A 19453-nucleotide genomic window follows, 5' to 3' on the forward strand; every position below is an offset into this window, starting at 1 on the left:
ACTGACCAGAGCTGGAATGACATGAGAACACTCTGGAAGAACTGAATCCTTAAAAACCTTAACCTGTATTTGTTTGGCTGCCAGTGTTAACAAGTACTTGTATGGGAAATAAAAATATTTGGGACATGGTGCCCCGTGCACTTCATACCTTTTCAGCAGGACAAAGGACCTGAGACATATCCTGCTGAGCATTCACAATTTTCCCCGACAAGGCATTTATTAGATGCAGAAGTGATCAAGACTTGTGTAGCATTTGTGTATCAAAATACTCAATATCATGAAATAACATTTCTCTTTTATAACTTGGCTATCATTCTAGCCATTAGTCATCACTGCAACATCACTATCACTGCTTTTTTTAACAGTCTACTTTATAATGTAAGATCTTAACTTGTCTACATTTATAAAAATTGATTTTATGTTTTTTACATTGGCAGACAGAAATTTGCAGTTAGAGATTCTGGCTTCACTGTGGAGAGTGGGACCTCCCTGTTCAGAGTTTTTTGTGGTGTTTAGTGCCTGTTTCCTACAACCCTTCATTTCTGCAGGCTGCTGTCACTCCCAAGTCCTAGCCTGCCTGTAAATTCTGTCTTGCCCAAGGGAATTTTGAACTATTGTCCCTTTCAAATGGCAGTGCTGTCTCTTTCTCGGGGATACACGGGGGATACATGGGGATACACAGGGATACACTCGGAGATACACGGAAACACAGATAAGTACTGTTTGAGCTGTAATAATTAATTTTGGGCCCATCACGAAGCAACTAGTATTCTTTCAGCATTTGTGAGTGGTCCTGAGAGAACTCCACCAATGCTATCACAACGTATTGTAGAGATTTCTGTCCAAACTATAACAGACATGGAGAGAACTGCTGGTTCCAAACTAATGTTACTAATTAGAACGTACTTGTAAGAAACTAGACAAAAGAAAACCTCAAACCCAAATAAAAATTAAACAGGCTGAGAGTATTGGCATTTAAACCTTTTATTCAGCGTCTAATTCTCCAAAGCTTACTCATAGTGAATAGTGCTTAGTTACCCATGAGTGTTGGTAAATAGTTGTTGAATAAATACTAACTAATGATGTCAGAAGGGGTTGCTTTTAAAGGTCTGCTTTTAATAGATTATTTCATTTGAAGGTTATTGACCTATCTGTTCCATGTCAGCTTTAAAATGCTCAGTTACAACCTTAGAAACTTGCAGCAGACTCTTTGTACTAGAAAAAGTCTTCCCTGATTCAGTGCATTTGCATATGCTAATCTCTGCCAAGTTCTCTCCAAAATGAAAGGCTTTATATGGACATTAAAAAAAAAAAAAAAAAAAAAGAAAAAACAAACAACCCCAAACCTCAAGACAGATCTCCGTATATATGTCACAGTTTAGAACCGAGCAGGGGAGCTGCTAAATAGACTGCATCCTGTTTCTCTTCAGTAGCAGCCCATTCATCTTCAGGTACAGAGAGCAGCCAGTTTACATGCTTCTGCCTCTTTTCTGCTATACTTTTTCTACATAGTGTAGGATGGCAAACCCCTGTAAGCTAAATATACACTTGAGCCAAGTAAACCTCACAGTCAGCAGACAATTTTCCTTTTGTCAGCCAGAAGAAAGTTCATTTTCACTGAAGATAAAGTGTTCTTATATCCTATATATTTCTTTTTTTTTTTTTGGTGGTTCTCAAAGGCAACATAGATTTGTAAATTTTTTTTAAATGTAAGATAGTGAAAGCAAGGATAGTTTACATTTTTGAAGGGGTGAAAGAGAAGTACACTGTAACAGACTAGCTACATGGCCACAGGTGACTGAACTAGTAACTACTGCTCTGAAAATAATGTAAATACTTTTCCTTCAATAGCTTTCACTTTATTATGTCTGTAACTGTACCTTTCTATGGCAAGCTCAAAATGTATTTTTTTTTAATTTCAATGCATTTTTAGTTTGCAAGACCACATGCACATTATAATACACGTGTGCAAATACATCTATATAGTCATATGCACAAGCACATACACATTGTGTATGTAGACAAAATTGCTTGTACACATATACATGAACATATATGTATAAATATACACATATTGTAATAACATACACATTTTCTTATTTATACATGTAACATTAAGTAATTTAAATATGTGCTTTCTCAGAACTGGCATTGTTCTCTCAGATTTGCAGACTGTTAATGCAATAAAATGAGCAGGGCTTATAGGAGGGAGCATGTAGGGGAGCTGGGTGCAGTCATAAACGTTTAGCTGGTTATCCAAAATGAATCCCAGCTTGGAGTGTTCTACACTTTGTCCACCATTAGTAAAATAAAGCACCTATTGGACAAGGCAGGAAGAACTTCTCCAGAAGTGAGAATTTCTTTCTTCTCACAGAGCACAGCTTCTTCATAGGTCAGTGATACGTTACACTGTGGCAGTGGAAACCATTGGTCATTTTCCTTTCTACGTCTGTAAAATCTGAAGTATTAATCCCATAAAATGGGGTTACTAATCAACCAGTACTATGGCCTCTAGTTTCCCTTGACACATCAAAACACATATTCACTTGCACAAGTCTCCCAGTTAAGGGTCAGAACTGCAGCAGACAGTGGAATTAGCCCCAGATCAGCTGTAAACTTCATTAATTTATGGAAGTTTAATAAACTAAATAAACTAAAATCCCCTGTTTATTCTCCTTTAAAATTCTGTGCAATCGTGAACTAAGCAATGGCTAGGTTAACTTTTCTATTTTAAATAGTGGCAGTGTCAGAAGCAGTGGGAGCTACATCTGCCCATCTGCAGCAGGTTTCAGGGGACTTCTCAAGGCAGGAGAGTGCTCCCTTTGCTGCTGGGGTTCTGCAGCCACTCAGCCCTGACTCATGGCTTGTTCTTCTGACTACTGGCAAGATGACGCTTATGCCATTACAGTACAACATGTGCTAATTTATATGATGTAACTGCTTCTTAAATATATAATTGTCCTCGTGCAACATAATACCACATCAGAATTTATTACATTAAGTGGAAATGAGCAGCATTCCTCTCATCTGCCTGGTTATTAGCAGCAGTTAATTTTTTCCAAAGTCATCCGTGGCTCTGACATTACTACTGCTGTGCTTGTGACTACACTGAAGTCCTAAATCATTTCACAGCTTTTAGCTTGTCCATATTTCTAGTTGTTTTACAACATGCCCTCTTTCTGCTTTTTTTGATATTCTTTCCACTCCAGCTTCTGGAATTTGTATAAAAGCCACTGAGGGTTTTTTTCTTTTGAACTGAAGAAACTGGGCTGGTGGAATTTCCTTTAACTGGAAGTATGTTTGGTCTTGTGGTTTTATTATTTGCAGAGTTTTTATGCTGTCCTGTTTGTTTACTCTGAAGCACAGGGAATGCTCCACTAATCATGGGAAATGGGCATTTGTTTCACCTCTTTAATTTACATTCATCTCTTTTTCTCACAGTTGAAAGTGACAAGGACTTCTCCCACCAGCGAAGGCACTACAAAGAATTTCGCTTTGACCTTACTCAGATCCCGCACGGAGAGGCAGTGACAGCGGCTGAATTCCGGATATACAAAGATAGAAGCAGCAGCCGCTTTGAGAATGAAACCATTCAGATTAGCATATATCAGATCATCAAAGAGTATCCAAACAGGTAACCTTTCGGCATGACATATCACATGTTGAATAGCATCTCATGTTTGTATCTTAAGTAGGGAGACAATAACTGATCATAAGTATACCCTCAACAAGGCATCATTGCTATCAATGTGGCTTGTGCAGCATTAATTCCTAAGCAACGACAACAAATACTGAGCAAGAATAAAACTTATCTTCAATGTAATTTATTCCAGGTTTGTGGAGACTTACAGTCCAATCTCATCAAATAATCTGCCCATGAACAGAGGGGTTGAGGGTTCATGTTCTCAGTGAGCAAATGGTGGAGTCGTATGCACAGTTTAAGCTTTTGGATTTGGGAAATGCACTATTTGCTGACACTGAGCAAATAATGCATTTCTACTTTATGGTACTATTAGCCAAAATTCACTTAGCTCCTTAAAGGCATATAGATTGTTCAATTTTGTTTACTTTTGGAGGAGTATGGCTTTTTTGTGTGTGCTTTAATGTTTTGAAGAATGTTATTAAAAGATAAAGTCATGCACTAACTTTAAGATGACATATGCGTACTTCACACATGGTGCTCACCATAACTGAAAATTGAAATAAATCAAAGAATTGTTTAGATTGGAAAAAATGTTTAACATCACTGAGTCCAACCATAAATGTAACACTGCCAAGTCCACCACTAAACCATAACCCTAAGAGCCACATTACGACGTTACATATGAGCAAATCTCTGAATCTGAGTTTGCAGAACTCTGTGTGTGACATATTTCCAAGACTCTACAAGATCTGAGTAAACTCCTAGATTTTGCCAGGCAAAACAACAAAATACCTGGAAATTTCTATTGAAAATTAGTAGCAATTCCAAGATACTTCTGTAAAAAAGCTACACACCCCCAAAGTTTGTGTTTGGAAATTAGATTAGTTTATGTTTTTTCTCAGAAAAGTGGGGGGAAGAGGTTTTGTTTTGAAATAAACAAAAACTCTCCCTCATGTTGGAACAGATAAAACATTTCTATGCTGGGCATGTTTAACAAAAGCAAAGCAAAGCAAATAGCAGTCTAAACTTGCATAGTATTCTGGAGAAAAAAAAGAAAAGCCCCATCATCAGTTAGCTTGAAGGCTGTGCCAGAGTTCAAATATCTTTTCTTCCCACAGAACGATGAGCTTGTATCTTCAGATGAGACCTCTGAACATCAAGTATTAAAATATTTATGGTGATAAACAGGGAGTCATTTTATATCAATGGAGCAGAACCAATAGGAGGGAAAGCACTCTCTTTCCAGAATACTTTCTGTGATCTTGGTAAATTTAGGGATGAAGATAACTGTGGGATATTTTAATCTCTGTCTTCAGCTTGCAAAAATTCTTTTGATTTAAGTTATAAAAAAAACTTCTTGGAGGAAGGAATGAAGCAAGAAGGAATAAAACATATCTTTTTAAAGAACACAGACCAAGGCTAGGGTGATGAAAGCTCTTCACCTGAAAACTTGACAGATTTTTTTAAAGCAGTAACAGGAAAAGTTAGTTTTTCTAACCCATTTAACTTATCTTTCCCCTTTTTTTTTTTAATGTTTCACAGTAGGTAGTTTCTATTATCTGTCAGAGAAGCATACCTGCTTACTACTCTGAAGCAAGATTACAATTTAATATTATCTCACTTGTTAAAATGACAACAGTCCCTAAGAAACCATTAAAATGCTCTTGATTTCTTTTAATACATAAACATAAATTTAAAAATGTTCTATATTTCCATTTATAAACATAAAAGACCCATGTCCTCTAGTGGAAGCATGATGCTAGATAAGGGGACATGCCACCCATTTGATTTCACCAGTAGAACTACAGAAACTTCACATATAAACAAAGTGTTTCCCTCCTGTTGAGTTTGCCAGTCTCTTTCATATATGGAATATATAGAGACAAATGTCTTAGTGGGACAGGATGGGAGACCACAAGCTCTTCGTGGCTCAAATTAGAAGCAAAGAGCTTTTCCCACAAGCTTCTGGACACCTCCAGACAGAAGAGCTCCCAAGAATATTTTATCTTTTTTTTTTTTCCAAGTTTTTTGTTTGTTTGTTTGTTTTCTTTAATAGAGCTACAGTTTTTTCTTTAGGGCCCAGACTTATTAGTATTATTCTTGACTTTTTCACTTCAGGTTTCCCCTACAGACATACAGGAGATTTTAGGTAAAAAATTTTCAGCAGCTGAAACTGCAGAATGTGAGGGTAAGAAAAGGGTGGTGAGAGCAGAGGTGATTGCCCAGAGAAGTTGTGGATGTCCCATACTTCGAAGTGTTCAAGGCCAAGTTGAAAGGGACCTTGAACAACCTGGTCTAGTGGAAGGTGTCTGTGCTCATGGCAGGGCTGGAACTAGATGATCTTTAAGGTCCTTTCCAATCCAAACCGATCTGTGATTCTCTAATGTGCCACACTCCTTACTAGTGCCATACTACAGCAAAACTACTAGGTTTGGCTCTGCTCATCCGCCCTTCTTTGCTTCTTTTGAACAGGAAACATGGGTGTCTGACAGGGTTCTGCTATGTTTTCAGGCAAGGAGTGATCAGGGTTTAGTGTTTCTGAGTTCCAGACTAAGGATTATGTTGTAGTCTTGGACATTTTTCTGTCTCTGCAATAGCATGGCCACTGAAGTGTGTGTATTGGATTTGGTTGAAGTTGAAAATAGTCTTTGGGATTTTCTATTTGTTCTAAGGAAATATGTAAAGCACAGCTTATGGCAAGGCAAACTTTCCTATGCAGCCCTGCCAATGTACTCCTACCCAGATCTTTTCTCATGACGAAAATAACACAGTCCAACAAGCCAAATCCTTGTTCATGATCTGGTGGCAGCTAGCCACTAATTTAACTGAACCCCAAGGATTCTTCCCACATTAGGGAATCCTCAAGTGACATTAAGATACTAAAGCAGCTTTTTGGAATGAGGCGAGAGGTGAAGCAGCATCATGGGGATGGCCTATTACATAGTAATTGTGATTTGATCTGGTCAAAAACTTCACTGGGTTTCAATATATATAGATGGTTTATTCCACCTTTACTTTCTTAAGTGACCCAGGAGATGTGGAGCTTCTTAGACATTCTGCCCAGAGCCTCTATGCTGGAATTCTTGACTGTGGTAGCATTTCTGCTGTAGGCAACTGGCCATTTGGGACCAGACTGAGATCACTAAACATAAACAGCCTCCATTAAGGTAAAGCCAATCAGCTGAATTCTGCCTGAATGTGTTCACTGTTGCATTTCAGGCTATTTACCACATAATGCCTTACTTTTTTATTATGTGTTGTAGGCTATTTTTTAAATAGAAATATTTTTTAAAATTAGAGCCAAAATTTGCAGCTGTTTGTTATTTTGTGATCATTTTCTTTTCACAGAATAAAGGAGAATTTTAAAATTAAAAACATCACAAAATGTGATGAAAAATTTGAGTGAATAACACCAGCTAATCAGGGAATCCTGACCTCAGGGATCAGGTTTTCACCTCATGTTTGCATCAATTTGTGAATTTAATATTTTTTCCCTGACAAATAGTTTGAATTTCTCTAGCAAATTGCTGTTATGTGGGCTAAATCGTGAACACTGGAGAAATTTTCTTTATTCTACTATGTGTTCTCAAGAATCAGTTCTAGTTTTCTTTAGGTACTCACAACTAATTTTTGTTTCATTTGCTGAGTCAATAGGTAAGAACCGTCTGCCTCTTTTAGTCTATTGCCTTAGCTAGGTCACTATGTTTCTAGGATGACAGACAAGAAGATTGACATATCAATGTCAAAGACACTTCGGTGTGAGTTTCTGCTACGGGACAAAGTAATAAAGTCACATTAAGAAGAGATCCACAGGGGAAACTTGTCCTTTATAGCGGTTTCTGAACTGCACCATTAGTAGTGCATTATTCTGATTTGGCATATGAGATATTGTGCATCCTGACTTTTGAGAACATTTTGTATCCATCCCAGGAAAGGCTGGACCTGAAAGAATCTATATGGGAAAACAATTATGTATCCTAGGAGGAGACAAGCAAAATGTGAAATTATAACACTGTGATATTGTACTATTTTATATCCAAACAATTTTGCAGTTTTTTATTAAATCTACTAATAGAGACAAGAAATATTTATAAATAAGCATTTTAAAAACTTTCATACTCAGAATTAAACTTTTCAGCTTTAAAGTTCTGATAAAACTGCTTATTAGAGAAAAAAGTTGGCATTTAAGACTCCAGAGAGTACTATTTACGAGCTTGTGGTACGTTGTTAATTTGTTCAGTGCTAGCATAGCAGGTCAGGCTCCTTTGAATTGTAAGACTGTTTTCATGTGAGCTCCAGAGGGAGAATGTATGTTTTCTTCTTGTGTGGTCATTAGCACAGTTCTACTAGTATGGAAGTGGTAAGAGCCCACCAAAAGATTATCCTTTAACAGAAGGAAAAAGGCAACTTGAAAGAAAGCCCTTTCAATTTTCTTAAAAAAAAACAACAAACAAACAAAACAAAACCCAACTCTGTTATAGTTTCTAAGCTCCGTAACCCAATTCTGCAGCTACTTCTCACATGGAAGTAAACATAGGCTTGTCGTAGCTCATTTGGTTTTATATACCTGAGTGTTGAACAACCACAGTTTTAAGAGCTACATGAGAAGTTTCTTTCAGTGTCAGACCTTCTAGGTGCATTTACAGTGTTTAGTCTAGCTAAGACAGTAACTTCCTACAATTGTTGTGATTAAGCAGCATAAAAATACAGTGACAGGACCATCGTAAATTAAAACCCCCTTTTTATATGCAAAACTTTTTATTTCTGTCTTACCTCTTTAAGCATATATTAATTTTCCCTGTAAGGTAACAATACTATTTTGGGGTCTGTGTAAGCCAAGTCTGTCTTTAGTTGACATGGACAGTCAAAATTTTGAATACTTTTTTCTTGTATATTATTCTTTTGATTATTATTTATGGCAGAAAAGGAATAGGTTTCTATAACTCTAGATTTAGGTTTAAAAAGCTAAATGTCAAAAACAGTTTTTAATAATGCATGCTGCTTTGTAGAAACATGTAAACTGAAACTGATGAGAGTTAAATATCTTGGGTGTAGTGCAGTCATTGTAGTAAATTATTTGTACTACAGATGTGGTTCTGGAACCAATTGTGTCAGGAGATATGTGAAAACAGAACAAATAAACGATCCATGCTAAACATTTAGTAACACGATTATACTCACTCCCCTGAGCAGTCCTTCTGAATTACTGGAATATTTCATGGGAACAAATTTGAGAATATACTGGGGAACTGAGGGTTAAAATGTAATAATTACATTATTGAATAGGTATAAAATTTCTACTTTGATACAGAGACTTATTTTCTAAACATCTGTGCTAACATGAACTGTCTGAACTGTAATCTATTCATGTTTTGTCATGATATAGTTGCTGTCATAAGTTATTAATAACAGATTTCTTTTTTAGCAATGCTATGTGTTTGAATTTTAGCTGAAAATGGAATGTGACTTTGACATTTTTTGTCTTTTACATTGAATGGCTTATAAAAGTTAATCATCCTGAGACATTCTAATGCTGAAAGATCAATGCTTTATACACAGCTTCAATTAATATTTTTTGTATTTATATCAGGAAGCTGGATTTTTCATATTTTCCAGAGCTGTAGCTTTTACATGCTGAGACTCATTTCAGAAAGGCCTCTCATGGGAAATACCTGTATTGCATTTAACAATTACATGTTAGCTACAGCACATGCTGTACTGTGTCGTGAGGATATGTCATAGAATCTTAGAATTATAGAATCTTCTAGGTTGGAAAAGACCTTTAAGCTTACTGAGCACGTCAAAGGATTATTCATTTGGACTCCAGGAAGTTATTGTCAGCAAGGAAATTAAGCACAAAAAATAATAATATTTTAAAACCTTAACTCTATTTTCTTTAACTTAGGGATGCAGACTTGTTCCTGTTAGATACAAGAAAGGCTCAAGCTTCTGATGTGGGCTGGTTTGTGTTTGACATTACTGTGACCAGCAATCACTGGGTGATTAATCCACAGAACAATCTGGGCTTGCAACTTTGCGCTGAAACTGGGGACGGTAAGATCATAACTGTAGATCACAAAATTGTATGTGTTCTTGTCATCTCTTCCTAGAAATCTCTTATGGATGAGTGTTTTTTTTAATTTGTTTGAGTGACAATTTACTTAGAATTTATAAGCAAAGAACACAAGTCTTATTCTGCTGTAGCTATAGTCTGCAAACTTTCTATTACTCTTAATTCTGTACAGTGTACAATTATAAATCTAACTGAATCAAATTAAATTAAATGAAGTTTTGGATAATATCGCCTACATAAAAAATGAAATTCCATTTTAATGTTCTTCCACTGATGATTCAGAAAATTCAAACAGATTTGCAGAATTTTTGTTTTAGAAAGTTTCAAATAACTTAGCTGAATCACAGACAAAGCTATAAATCAACCACGGGACAGTTCAGGAGGGATCTCATGGCCAATGGTACTGTTGGAGAAAGATGAACAATGGGGTAATGTGGGAATTGGCTCTCTATAATTTGGGGGAAAAAAATAAAAAAAAATTCTAAATTTTTATCTTGAAATGGGTTAAAAGTTTGAAATCTTGAAGATTTTAATTGGCTGAAAATTAGAAGGAACACTGTCAGAACTGAAGTCAGCTGTGTGGTTTTTAGTACAAATTTACTGGGCTACTACATTATTCACAGTTATGCTCTCCAGTAAAAAGTGAAAATGCATCTCAATGCAAAATAATATTTTTAGAAGAAATGTTCTTTACTTAGACTTCTTTAGAAAGTAATAAAAAGAGACTTATATACTGGTTTTTATGTGATGGTTCACTTAATCTATACTACTTTACAACCAAACTTTCAGATTTAGCTCTTTCTTGTCAAAAAGCTTTTTATGTCAAAGGTCAAGGGATCTATGATGCTAGTTAATTTAAACCTTAGCTGACATAATGTTAATGAGTAGCAGAAGAAACCCTGGTGTAAGGATTAATAGTTTTTTTTCTTCTTTCTTTGTTCTGGCTACATTTTGTCATTGTTTTTGATCTGAATTCTCCCTCAGGCTCAGCTGGGCTGTGAACAAAGCCTCTCATACTTTTTCAGCAAGTGCCCTGGCTGCCGGAGAGTTATGCAAAAACTACCCTCCTTTAGGCGTGATGCTTAAAAAGGGAGTTGGCAGACTTGAACCAGAGCAGATGACCATTTCACCTAATATTGCCTAGATCTTCACACTCCAGTCAGTGAGAAAGGGAGACAGCAATGCAAAGTAGACCACGTTGCTGCTGCATTCAAGCAGCCTTCAAAAGCACCACACCTGAGCTTAGGCTGTATGCAAAGCAACTCTGTTAGCCTGGTTTTGTGAAGCCATTTTTAAGCCCTTCAAGTTCTGGAGAGGTAACACCTCCATCAGGCATCCAAATTAGGTGGACTGGCTTCTCGCCAGATTTGCTGCTCCAGAATAAACTTCATTCTTGACTTTTTTTCCAGGAGACTCAAATACAGAAATTCTTGAAAATTAAATATCCATGACAGGCCTTCATTAAGAAACCTTGGAACCAGCAATTTGTTGGTTCTAGCCTCAAAACTATATTCATTCAGTAAACAGCAGAAAAGTTTGTACGGGTAAAACGAAACCTTTAGGTTAATACACTGAAGAAATTGTAAAAGAATAGTTTATGTAAATATTTCCCCTGTCCTACTCCCAAGATCAGAAAGGTGATAGTTAATTTTCCTATTTTAAATTTGAAAGCCACAAACAGCTTTACCTTCTGCACCTCACTGAATTTTTCAACACAGCTGCTGGAGTGAGGAGCGAATTCCCCTCTTCCCTCACTTTCTGTTTCCTTTTCAGTTTATTCATGCAAGAAGAGCGCTCTTCTAGGGACTAATGCTTTCAAAACTATAGGGAAGACCTGTGCTGTACCACTTCAGCTTAGCATAAGGGATGTCATCCTTTCATGCTCTTACAATTTTGCTCTTAAGGCTTTGATTATTTTTATTGGGTTGCTGTTACTTCTGGAAGCTATTAGAAACACCAGCAGTTGAATGACACGTTTGTGTACAGACAGAACATGCATTTTTATACATGACTCAGTATGTAGTGGACTCAGTTTGTAACCCAGAGAACCCCACCCACCTTCCCTCCAGACAGTTTTCAATGAAAGCTCAGAGACTGACTCAGATCAGTCGAAAATCCTTCCCTTGGCTCAAATGAATTTTAGGCCATACAGGACTGAAGAACATTTCTTCATGCCTCCAGCTGTCCACTGAGATTATGGGAGGTAGAGCAGTTATGCCGCCACAGCCGGAGAGACATTTATGATAAGACCTGATCTGTTAACCTTTCAGTTGCAACAGATCATTAAAATAAATGGGATTCTGTTAAGTCAGAGGATACCTGTTTTAGATGTTCAGGTGCTGTAAATACATACTAATTTTTATATTTATTCATACAAAACCTTTGAAAGGGGTTGCCAATAATTACTGAGTCTGCAGGGTTCTACTACATTGTTATCATCACCATTAATAATAATCTTTCTTAAACTTATCTTTCAGTGATTTTTTGCATGCAGTTACTTGTGTAGATAGATTTGTTCGGTCATCCCTGAATATGGTGCATAAATAGTAATAGTAATAATGTCTACATGAGGAATAAAAGAATTTGTAACTATTTCATGTAACTGTGATAAAAACAACTCTGGAAGAATGTCTAGTTGTTGTAATTCATATTTTCCCCCCTTTGAAAATGCTACAAAAGTACAAAAAGCCACATGACATTGGAATGTGTTTTCTCTTTTCTTTAAGACAGTATTTGATATCATACGTCTCATTTTAGCATGAAATGTAGACTTTTTCTCTTAATGAGACATTTTATTTTGAACAGTAAGAATAAAGGTTTGCATGACACATATGGAAGCTGTCAACATGTAATGCACTGTTTCCCTGGGGCTGTGGTAAATTAAGGATCAGGTTTTTTTGATTCTCTTTTTTAATGTCTCCTCAACATTCTGCAGCATCCCCTATTGGCTGATTCCCTCCTTTTGACACCAAAACTCTCCTTAGTGTTTCAAATGAGAGGTGATCATTTTCACACTGATGGAAGTGCGGGTGTTAGATGAATGGTAGCATAAAATCAATGCAGATGCAGAAACAATTTGAAAAGGTCCATGCAATGCTTTTCCTGTACATATAACATATGTCTCCTAAGACTTAAAACATGTTCCAGTGAATCATCACCTTTGTATTAACATTTAATATTTTAATAATTGGGAGTTAGCAACAGTTTGAACATCACTTTTACTGAAAGAGTATGAATAACTGCAAAAGTATTCCTTTTGCTGTTTATATCATTGCTGAAGAGAACCTAGTGTTGTTTACAGAAAACTGAAGAGGCAGATAATGTATAATGATGATTATTGATCCATAGAATAAAAGAGCTTCCAAATACACAGCTCTCAATACAACATCCTGGGTAGCCCCTGTAGCCATGCAGTTTCGTGCCTTTTCTTAGATTACTGCAGCTCTCAATTATTTTCCATCCACCTGCACATCAGATGGGAAGAAACTGGTGGCAACTTTGAGAAGCCCAAGCTTATTAAGGTGATTTCTGTTACCAAGTAGTCCTATGTAAGGTTTCTTTGTGCTTTCCTGCTCTTTGAGACTCTTACTTCAGATATTTCTTTTTTTCCTCAGAGCAAAGGGAAACAAAAGAAATAGGTTCCTTGACATGTGAAGCATGGGGAAGGCAAATTCTCTCTCCAGCACATATTTGGGTGCACTCCGGCATGTATCATCTGGAAGGGCGTTTGGCTCCTAATCCTACATGCTGCAGGAAGGACTGGTGAGGTCCTTCTCCAGTGATAATGGGGAAGGCATTAAGAGACACTCTCTTTTTTTTAGCCTCTCCTTCTTTCAGCCTTGGCCTTCCAAGGTCACTTTCTCCTACAAAAGTGCTTCTCTTTCAGAGAAGCAGCACGTTCACATTCTCCACACTGCAGAGGGAGGCTGGCTTGTTTTCAACCCATAGCTACCTGCCATAGCAACCTGTAGAAGCACTCTGGCTTCTTCAGGTAGCTGGCTGCACACTTTACGTTGGCTGTGGCCTCGCCTTTATGACACTAAATGTTATTAATCTCATCTTAAGGTTGCCCCCAGTCAATCTTGACACCTAATGGCCTCCAGAGCCATCAGTGCTCTTGAAGGTGCTGCTTGGTTGTTATATTGAAGTCTCTCGGTGTATCTGCTATTTACAAGACAAAGTATCAAAAGTGAGTTCACCTTCATTAGTATCCTTAGAGTAGGGGAATACAGGATTTATAATGATATGTATATGGACCTTGGCAGGCAATAGGTTTGCCTAAATTCTGAGCCATCTGGAAGCTGTATAGCCATGTTAACACAGCACTGAACCCGAGCTAATATATCCTGCCCCTCAGCAGGTTTTATTAGCTTGGGCTCAAGCACTGCCTAAGTACAGCTACATGAGTTCTGGTTCAGAGCTGACTTTGGCCAAAGTTGCACTAGTAAATTAAACATGATCAGGAATACTGTGGTGTGAAACAAGCTGGAGGGATGACTCTTTCAGTCTCCAAAACAGGATGATCCCATGGTATTCTCCCCCTGGGAGTGGTCCCTGCAGCACTGCCTTGGGGTGCTGGGGACTCCACAGTGAAGTTGGCATAGGACTTAAGTGCACCAGGAGCACCTTCCCACACTGAGCAGAGCAGATGATCCAGCTCCAGCACCTGGGAGCACTCTTGTGCGCTCTTTAATTTACTCAGATAGGTGTAACTCCTGTTTCCAGCTGGGTCAGGAATGCAGTCAGCACTTTCTTGTGTCTGCTTGTAGCAAGAGATGTGAACGCACGCTTTGTTAATAAGGGCACACTTTAACCAGGAGTTTCAGGGAAGTGAGATGGGTTCCTGCCACTTCTCCTGCCACCACTGCATGCTGGTGCGTAGTGGTCGTGATTGTGCAGCTGTGCAAATCTCCCTCCATCCTGCTCCCCAGACAGATGAAAGATACATCTACTTGTCAGCACCAGTATTTTAGAGATACTGGCGTTTGTGTTTCATTTCATTCTGAAGACTTTTATCCTTTTTATTCTTTGGTGGATGACCCATTAATGTATCTCTCTCTCTTTTATTGCCTTCCTGAACACATTTTTAACTGCAGAAAAGCCCTGGGACACCCACAAACCATTCACAGTTGAAATACATTAAATTGACAGGATAAATCAAGCACTTAGGAAGTGTATTTGTGCATGATTACATCTGAATTTTTATGTAAACATACATGGTATTGCCACATCATATAGCAGACCATGGTTCCTAACATGTTCCAAAATGCTTTCTTCAAGAGCTTTATGAATACCAAAATCAACACAACAACAGGCCTTCAACTGAATTGAATAAGACCAGTATAATTTAAGCTTTTAAAAACAAACGTTGAATCTTTATTTTTGACTAAAGCTGTGAAGCCTAAGAAATGCAGAGCAAACCATACAACACCACTCATTTTTCAGAATTCCTTAAAGACTTCAGAAGAAGAAGAAGTTAATAAAACACATGAAGCTGGTTTCAAAAGCATATTTTATGTTGATACAGATAAATGTGCCCACCAAAGGAAAAGTTCGCATAACAGTTTATGTAGATCATAGAATCATAGAATCATAGATGATACAATAGAAACAGTATAAAATACTGTTTGGAGTGTTGATGGTGTCTTATATGTGGACCATCACATTTGTGTTGTTAAGCTTTCTCTCGTTCTTTTCTTAATAAGCCTTCATTTAAGCTTTAGTAGCCAAACCCTACCTCAATTTGTTTGTTTTTGTGAAGTCCCATTGCTCTCAAGAGTGCTGTTCAGGCATGAGAAACCACACAAGTTTCTTTCTAATTTTAAAAACGACTTTAGGAGCTTTCAGACTCATAGCCTCAGGATAGTTTTTGCTCAATAATTAGATGTTATTGGACATTGTATACTCAGGGTCTTTCTCCAAAAGGCCTTTCCCAATATTCATTTCAGATACCACTCCCCACAAGGAGGAAACCATAGGTGTGGCATCAGATTTTTTTTTTCCCAGCAAACCAGAAATTAATTCTCAGTATCACTAAAGTTTCATTTCTATTTACAAACACATAAAATTATTACCAAAATAACTACTCTGACCTAGCAGAAGTGGTTAATCTGTAAAACATGTTTTGTGGCTTGTTGAGCACTTTTGAAAGTAAAAAAGAGCTTGTTTTTCATAACAAAATGAGTAGTTTGCTGCAGTTCGATGACTCAGGACAAAATAATGGATCTTGGAATCACTCATTGTCATGTGTTGCCAGTGTAAATCTGGCCAAGATGCATAATGGCTGAAAGCTCTTGCAAAATTAGTGTCTGCTCAAAGCCTTATAAAATATATATTGCTTGAAGAGAGGCAGCCAAGTCACAAATTTTACCACTGTCATTGGCATCCATGCTGGCAATCTCAGCAAAAGTCGACTTTCTGAATATCATGAAAAACAAGGCAATGTCTCCAGGTCAGGACTTTAAGACAGATTGTTCTTGAAATCTTGAAGCACTCTTGCATTTCCATTTGGAGCAGCTGCATGAGAGAAAGAACTTTTAAGATGGAACTTTATCAGTTCATTAAAAGAATTTTATGATATGACTGCATGTGACATCAGAAAAGCAGATGTAGTGGCACCACAAATAGTTCTGCAGTTATCCTGAGTGCTAGTCCTATTTTGTGGGTGAAAAAAAACAAAGAACAAAATCATCAGGATTATTGAGGTAGGACCTTTTTATAAGCTGAACTTCACAGTTATTTTTACAGCAACAATTATTTTATTAATAGGGCACAGAATGTGAAAAGGCAAATAATATTCATTCAGTTCAGTCAGTCAAATCAGCACTTCCATACAAGCTTTTATGCAAACTGCTAAGGGCTCTTTCCTATCAAATAGAATAAAAGCCAAAAATACATTTAAATGCCAAGTTAAACAAATATGTCTAGCCAAAGACTCAAAGTCACATGAATAAGGACTAAGGAGTTCAGCAGATTTGCAACATAATGCTTTGAATAAGCCTTAGTCTCCAAATATACCTGTTAATATGGAGAAGAGATAAATTATCATAGCAGGATTGAAAAATGCACACCAGAATGTGACAAATGCAAAGGTTTTGCACTGTCCTTGCACAGAGGGAGTCCATCTGTTCTGTGTTTTTGTTTTTTTTTCTAGGTGTAGGGACAATTGCAGTGGCTAGGTTCAGTGGAGCAGGCACTAGCTGACTGCTAGTTTCTTGCAATTTCTTCTCCTGAAGTCTGAAGAAAAGTCTTTAAAATCCTTAGAATTAAAGGTACAATGGAAGGATAAAACCAAACCTATTTTTCAGAATGCTTGACCAGGTTCAGTGCTTGTTCAGTGATGCTCAGGGGAGGCAGAGAGACACACCTGCTGCTTTGGTTTTACCAGTTTCATGTGGGTGAAGCTCCAAGGAAGGGTATAATTAAGCAAGTTACTCTGAGTCATTCAGCTGATTTTAGAAAATACACTTCTGATACCGCAGTAATTGGTATATATTGAGTATGTATTGAGTGCATCCTCAGCAAGTTTGCCAGCATCAAGCTGCGTGGTGTAGTCGACATGCTGGAGGGAAGGGATGCCATCTAGAGGGACCTTGACAAGCTTGAGAAGTGGGACTATTCAGACCTCATAAAGTTCAAGAAGGCCAAGTACAAGGTCTTGCACTTGGGTCAGGGTCAATACCAAACACAGCTACAGGTTGGGCAGAGTATGCATTGGGAGCAGCCCTTAGGAGAAGAACTTGCAGGTGTTTTTGATGAGAAGCTCAATGTGAGCTGGCAGTGTGCCTAGAAAGCCAACTGTGTGCTGGGCTGCATCAAAAGGAGTGTGACCAGCAGGTTGAGGGAGGGGATTTTCTCCCTCTACTCTTCTCTTCTGAGACCCCACCTGGAGTACTATGTGCAGTTCTGGGGCCCCAGCACAAGACAAATGTCAACCTGTTGAAGCAAGTCCAGAGGAGGGCCACAGAAATGATCAGAGAGCGGAAGCACCTCGCCTGTGGAGACAGGCTGGAGAGAGATGGGCTTGTTCAGCCTGAAGAAAAGGCTCAGGGGAGACCTTAGAGTAGCCTTCCAGTACCTGAAAGGGGTCCACAAAAAATGCTGAAGAGGGACTTTTTACAAGGGCATGGTGACATGACAAGAGATAATCACTTTAAACTGAGAGAGGGTAGATTTGGATTAGATATTAGGAAGAAGTTCTCTTCTGTGAGGGTAGTGGAGCACTGGCACAGGTTGCCCAGAGAGGTTGTGGCTCCCCCATCCCTGGAAGTGTTCAATGCTGGGTTGGAGGGGGCTTTGAGCAACCTGGTCTAGTGGAAGGTGCCTCTGTCCATGACAGGGGGCTGAAACTAGGTGAATTTTAAGGTCCCTTCCAACCCAAACCATTCTATAATTCTTTGGAAAAATTGCGTGCTGGAGAGACCTGGATTTTCAATGGTCGTTGAAGCTAAGAGTTTTCAAAACACCTACAAGAAACGGTAGACTAAAACCATGTACTGAAAATGGAGCCCATGAATACTTCTTGATACAAAAGCCATTTCAGGTTAGCATCAGACTTTTTCTTACTGTATTCTTAAATCCATGTTACGGACAAAGGTGAAGACTACCTAACAAGACCAGCACACACAGATGTGACAGAAAGCTTATAATGTATATAGGCAGGATACTTTGAAATATCTCCTGTTCAGGAAGGGGCAAGTCTTTGTGTTCTTAGATTGAAGTAAATATCCCACATGCACACTTTCTTCTTCTTTTTTTTTTTTTTTTTCCTTAGAAATAAAAGGATAATAGAAGTTCTGTAAATGTAAAACTTCTTTTGCACAGAAGCAACACAAACCAGAGACAACATATGTGGTTTGAATTTCCAAACCAAACAGTTTAGAGATCCTCCTCAGAAGAAATACAATATCTCAAGGGCAGTGTATATTTTGATTACTTTGTTTTCTGAAAGTTCCAGTTAAGCTAAGGTATATGATAAACTGAGAGAAAAACATTTAATTGTAAACCCATAGAAGTCAATAAAAGTTTTCTTGTTGACTGCACTAGAAGCAGATCTTGTGCATATACCATTGATGAATTGAGCAAATGAACCCTAAAAACACTGGCTGGATGCTTAAAAGATCAAGCAAATAAAGGAATAAAATCACATAAGCTGTTTCTGTGGGTAAAAAAGCTGTGGGTTTCAGGATTAATTTTTTTATAGTATATCTCTATACCCTGAATAACCAAGTAAGCCTTAACTTGTGGAATCTTAATAGCCATCTCATTGCTGAAGTCTAAAGGAAACCCAGAGGAAACTTAATAATATTAAAAGTTATTTTAAAGGGAGTTCACATTGGTTTGAAGGATATTTTGCTTCGCACACAATATCCACCATTGTAAATTCAGAGAACATAGATTTAAATTCAGAAATCCTCCACACATTTTTACAGCCCTCAGTATATAAATCTAACAGTATTCTTAAAATGTCCACCAGTAAGGTATTAATCTTTCACAGATAAAATTAAAATTCTGAAAGTCATTGGAACAAAAAATAAAGAAAAATAGTAAAAATATTCCCTCTAGAAATGAAGGGAAACTTGGAACTTTGTGGTAAGAGGCTAGCTTGTCCATGTTGCGATGAATAGAGAATAGTCTGTACAGTTTTTCATATCTGACTTGCAACGGAAGATTGGAACATATAGAAATTAATGTTACTGAATTATTTAATAGTAACTCAAACACATGAATAGAAGAAT

At 37.6% G+C, this 19453-nt stretch overlaps 1 protein-coding gene across 2 annotated transcripts in view; it reads left to right on the forward strand.

The window, feature by feature from the left end:
- Nucleotides 1-19453, forward strand: part of BMP5 (bone morphogenetic protein 5) — a gene marked incomplete at its 3' end in the record, with an annotated part of 58737 nt that overhangs the window by 22588 nt on the left and 16696 nt on the right. For both annotated transcript variants that reach the window (XM_080616048.1, XM_080616049.1), the window contains exons 2-3: nt 3442-3634; nt 9549-9697. In XM_080616048.1, coding sequence (XP_080472174.1) covers nt 3442-3634; nt 9549-9697 — 342 coding nt within the window. The remainder of the gene's footprint in view (nt 1-3441; nt 3635-9548; nt 9698-19453) is intronic.

The sequence above is a fragment of the Psittacula echo genome (assembly GCF_963264785.1).
Source record: "Psittacula echo genome assembly, chromosome: 4".
Lineage (NCBI taxonomy): Eukaryota > Metazoa > Chordata > Aves > Psittaciformes > Psittacidae > Psittacula > Psittacula echo.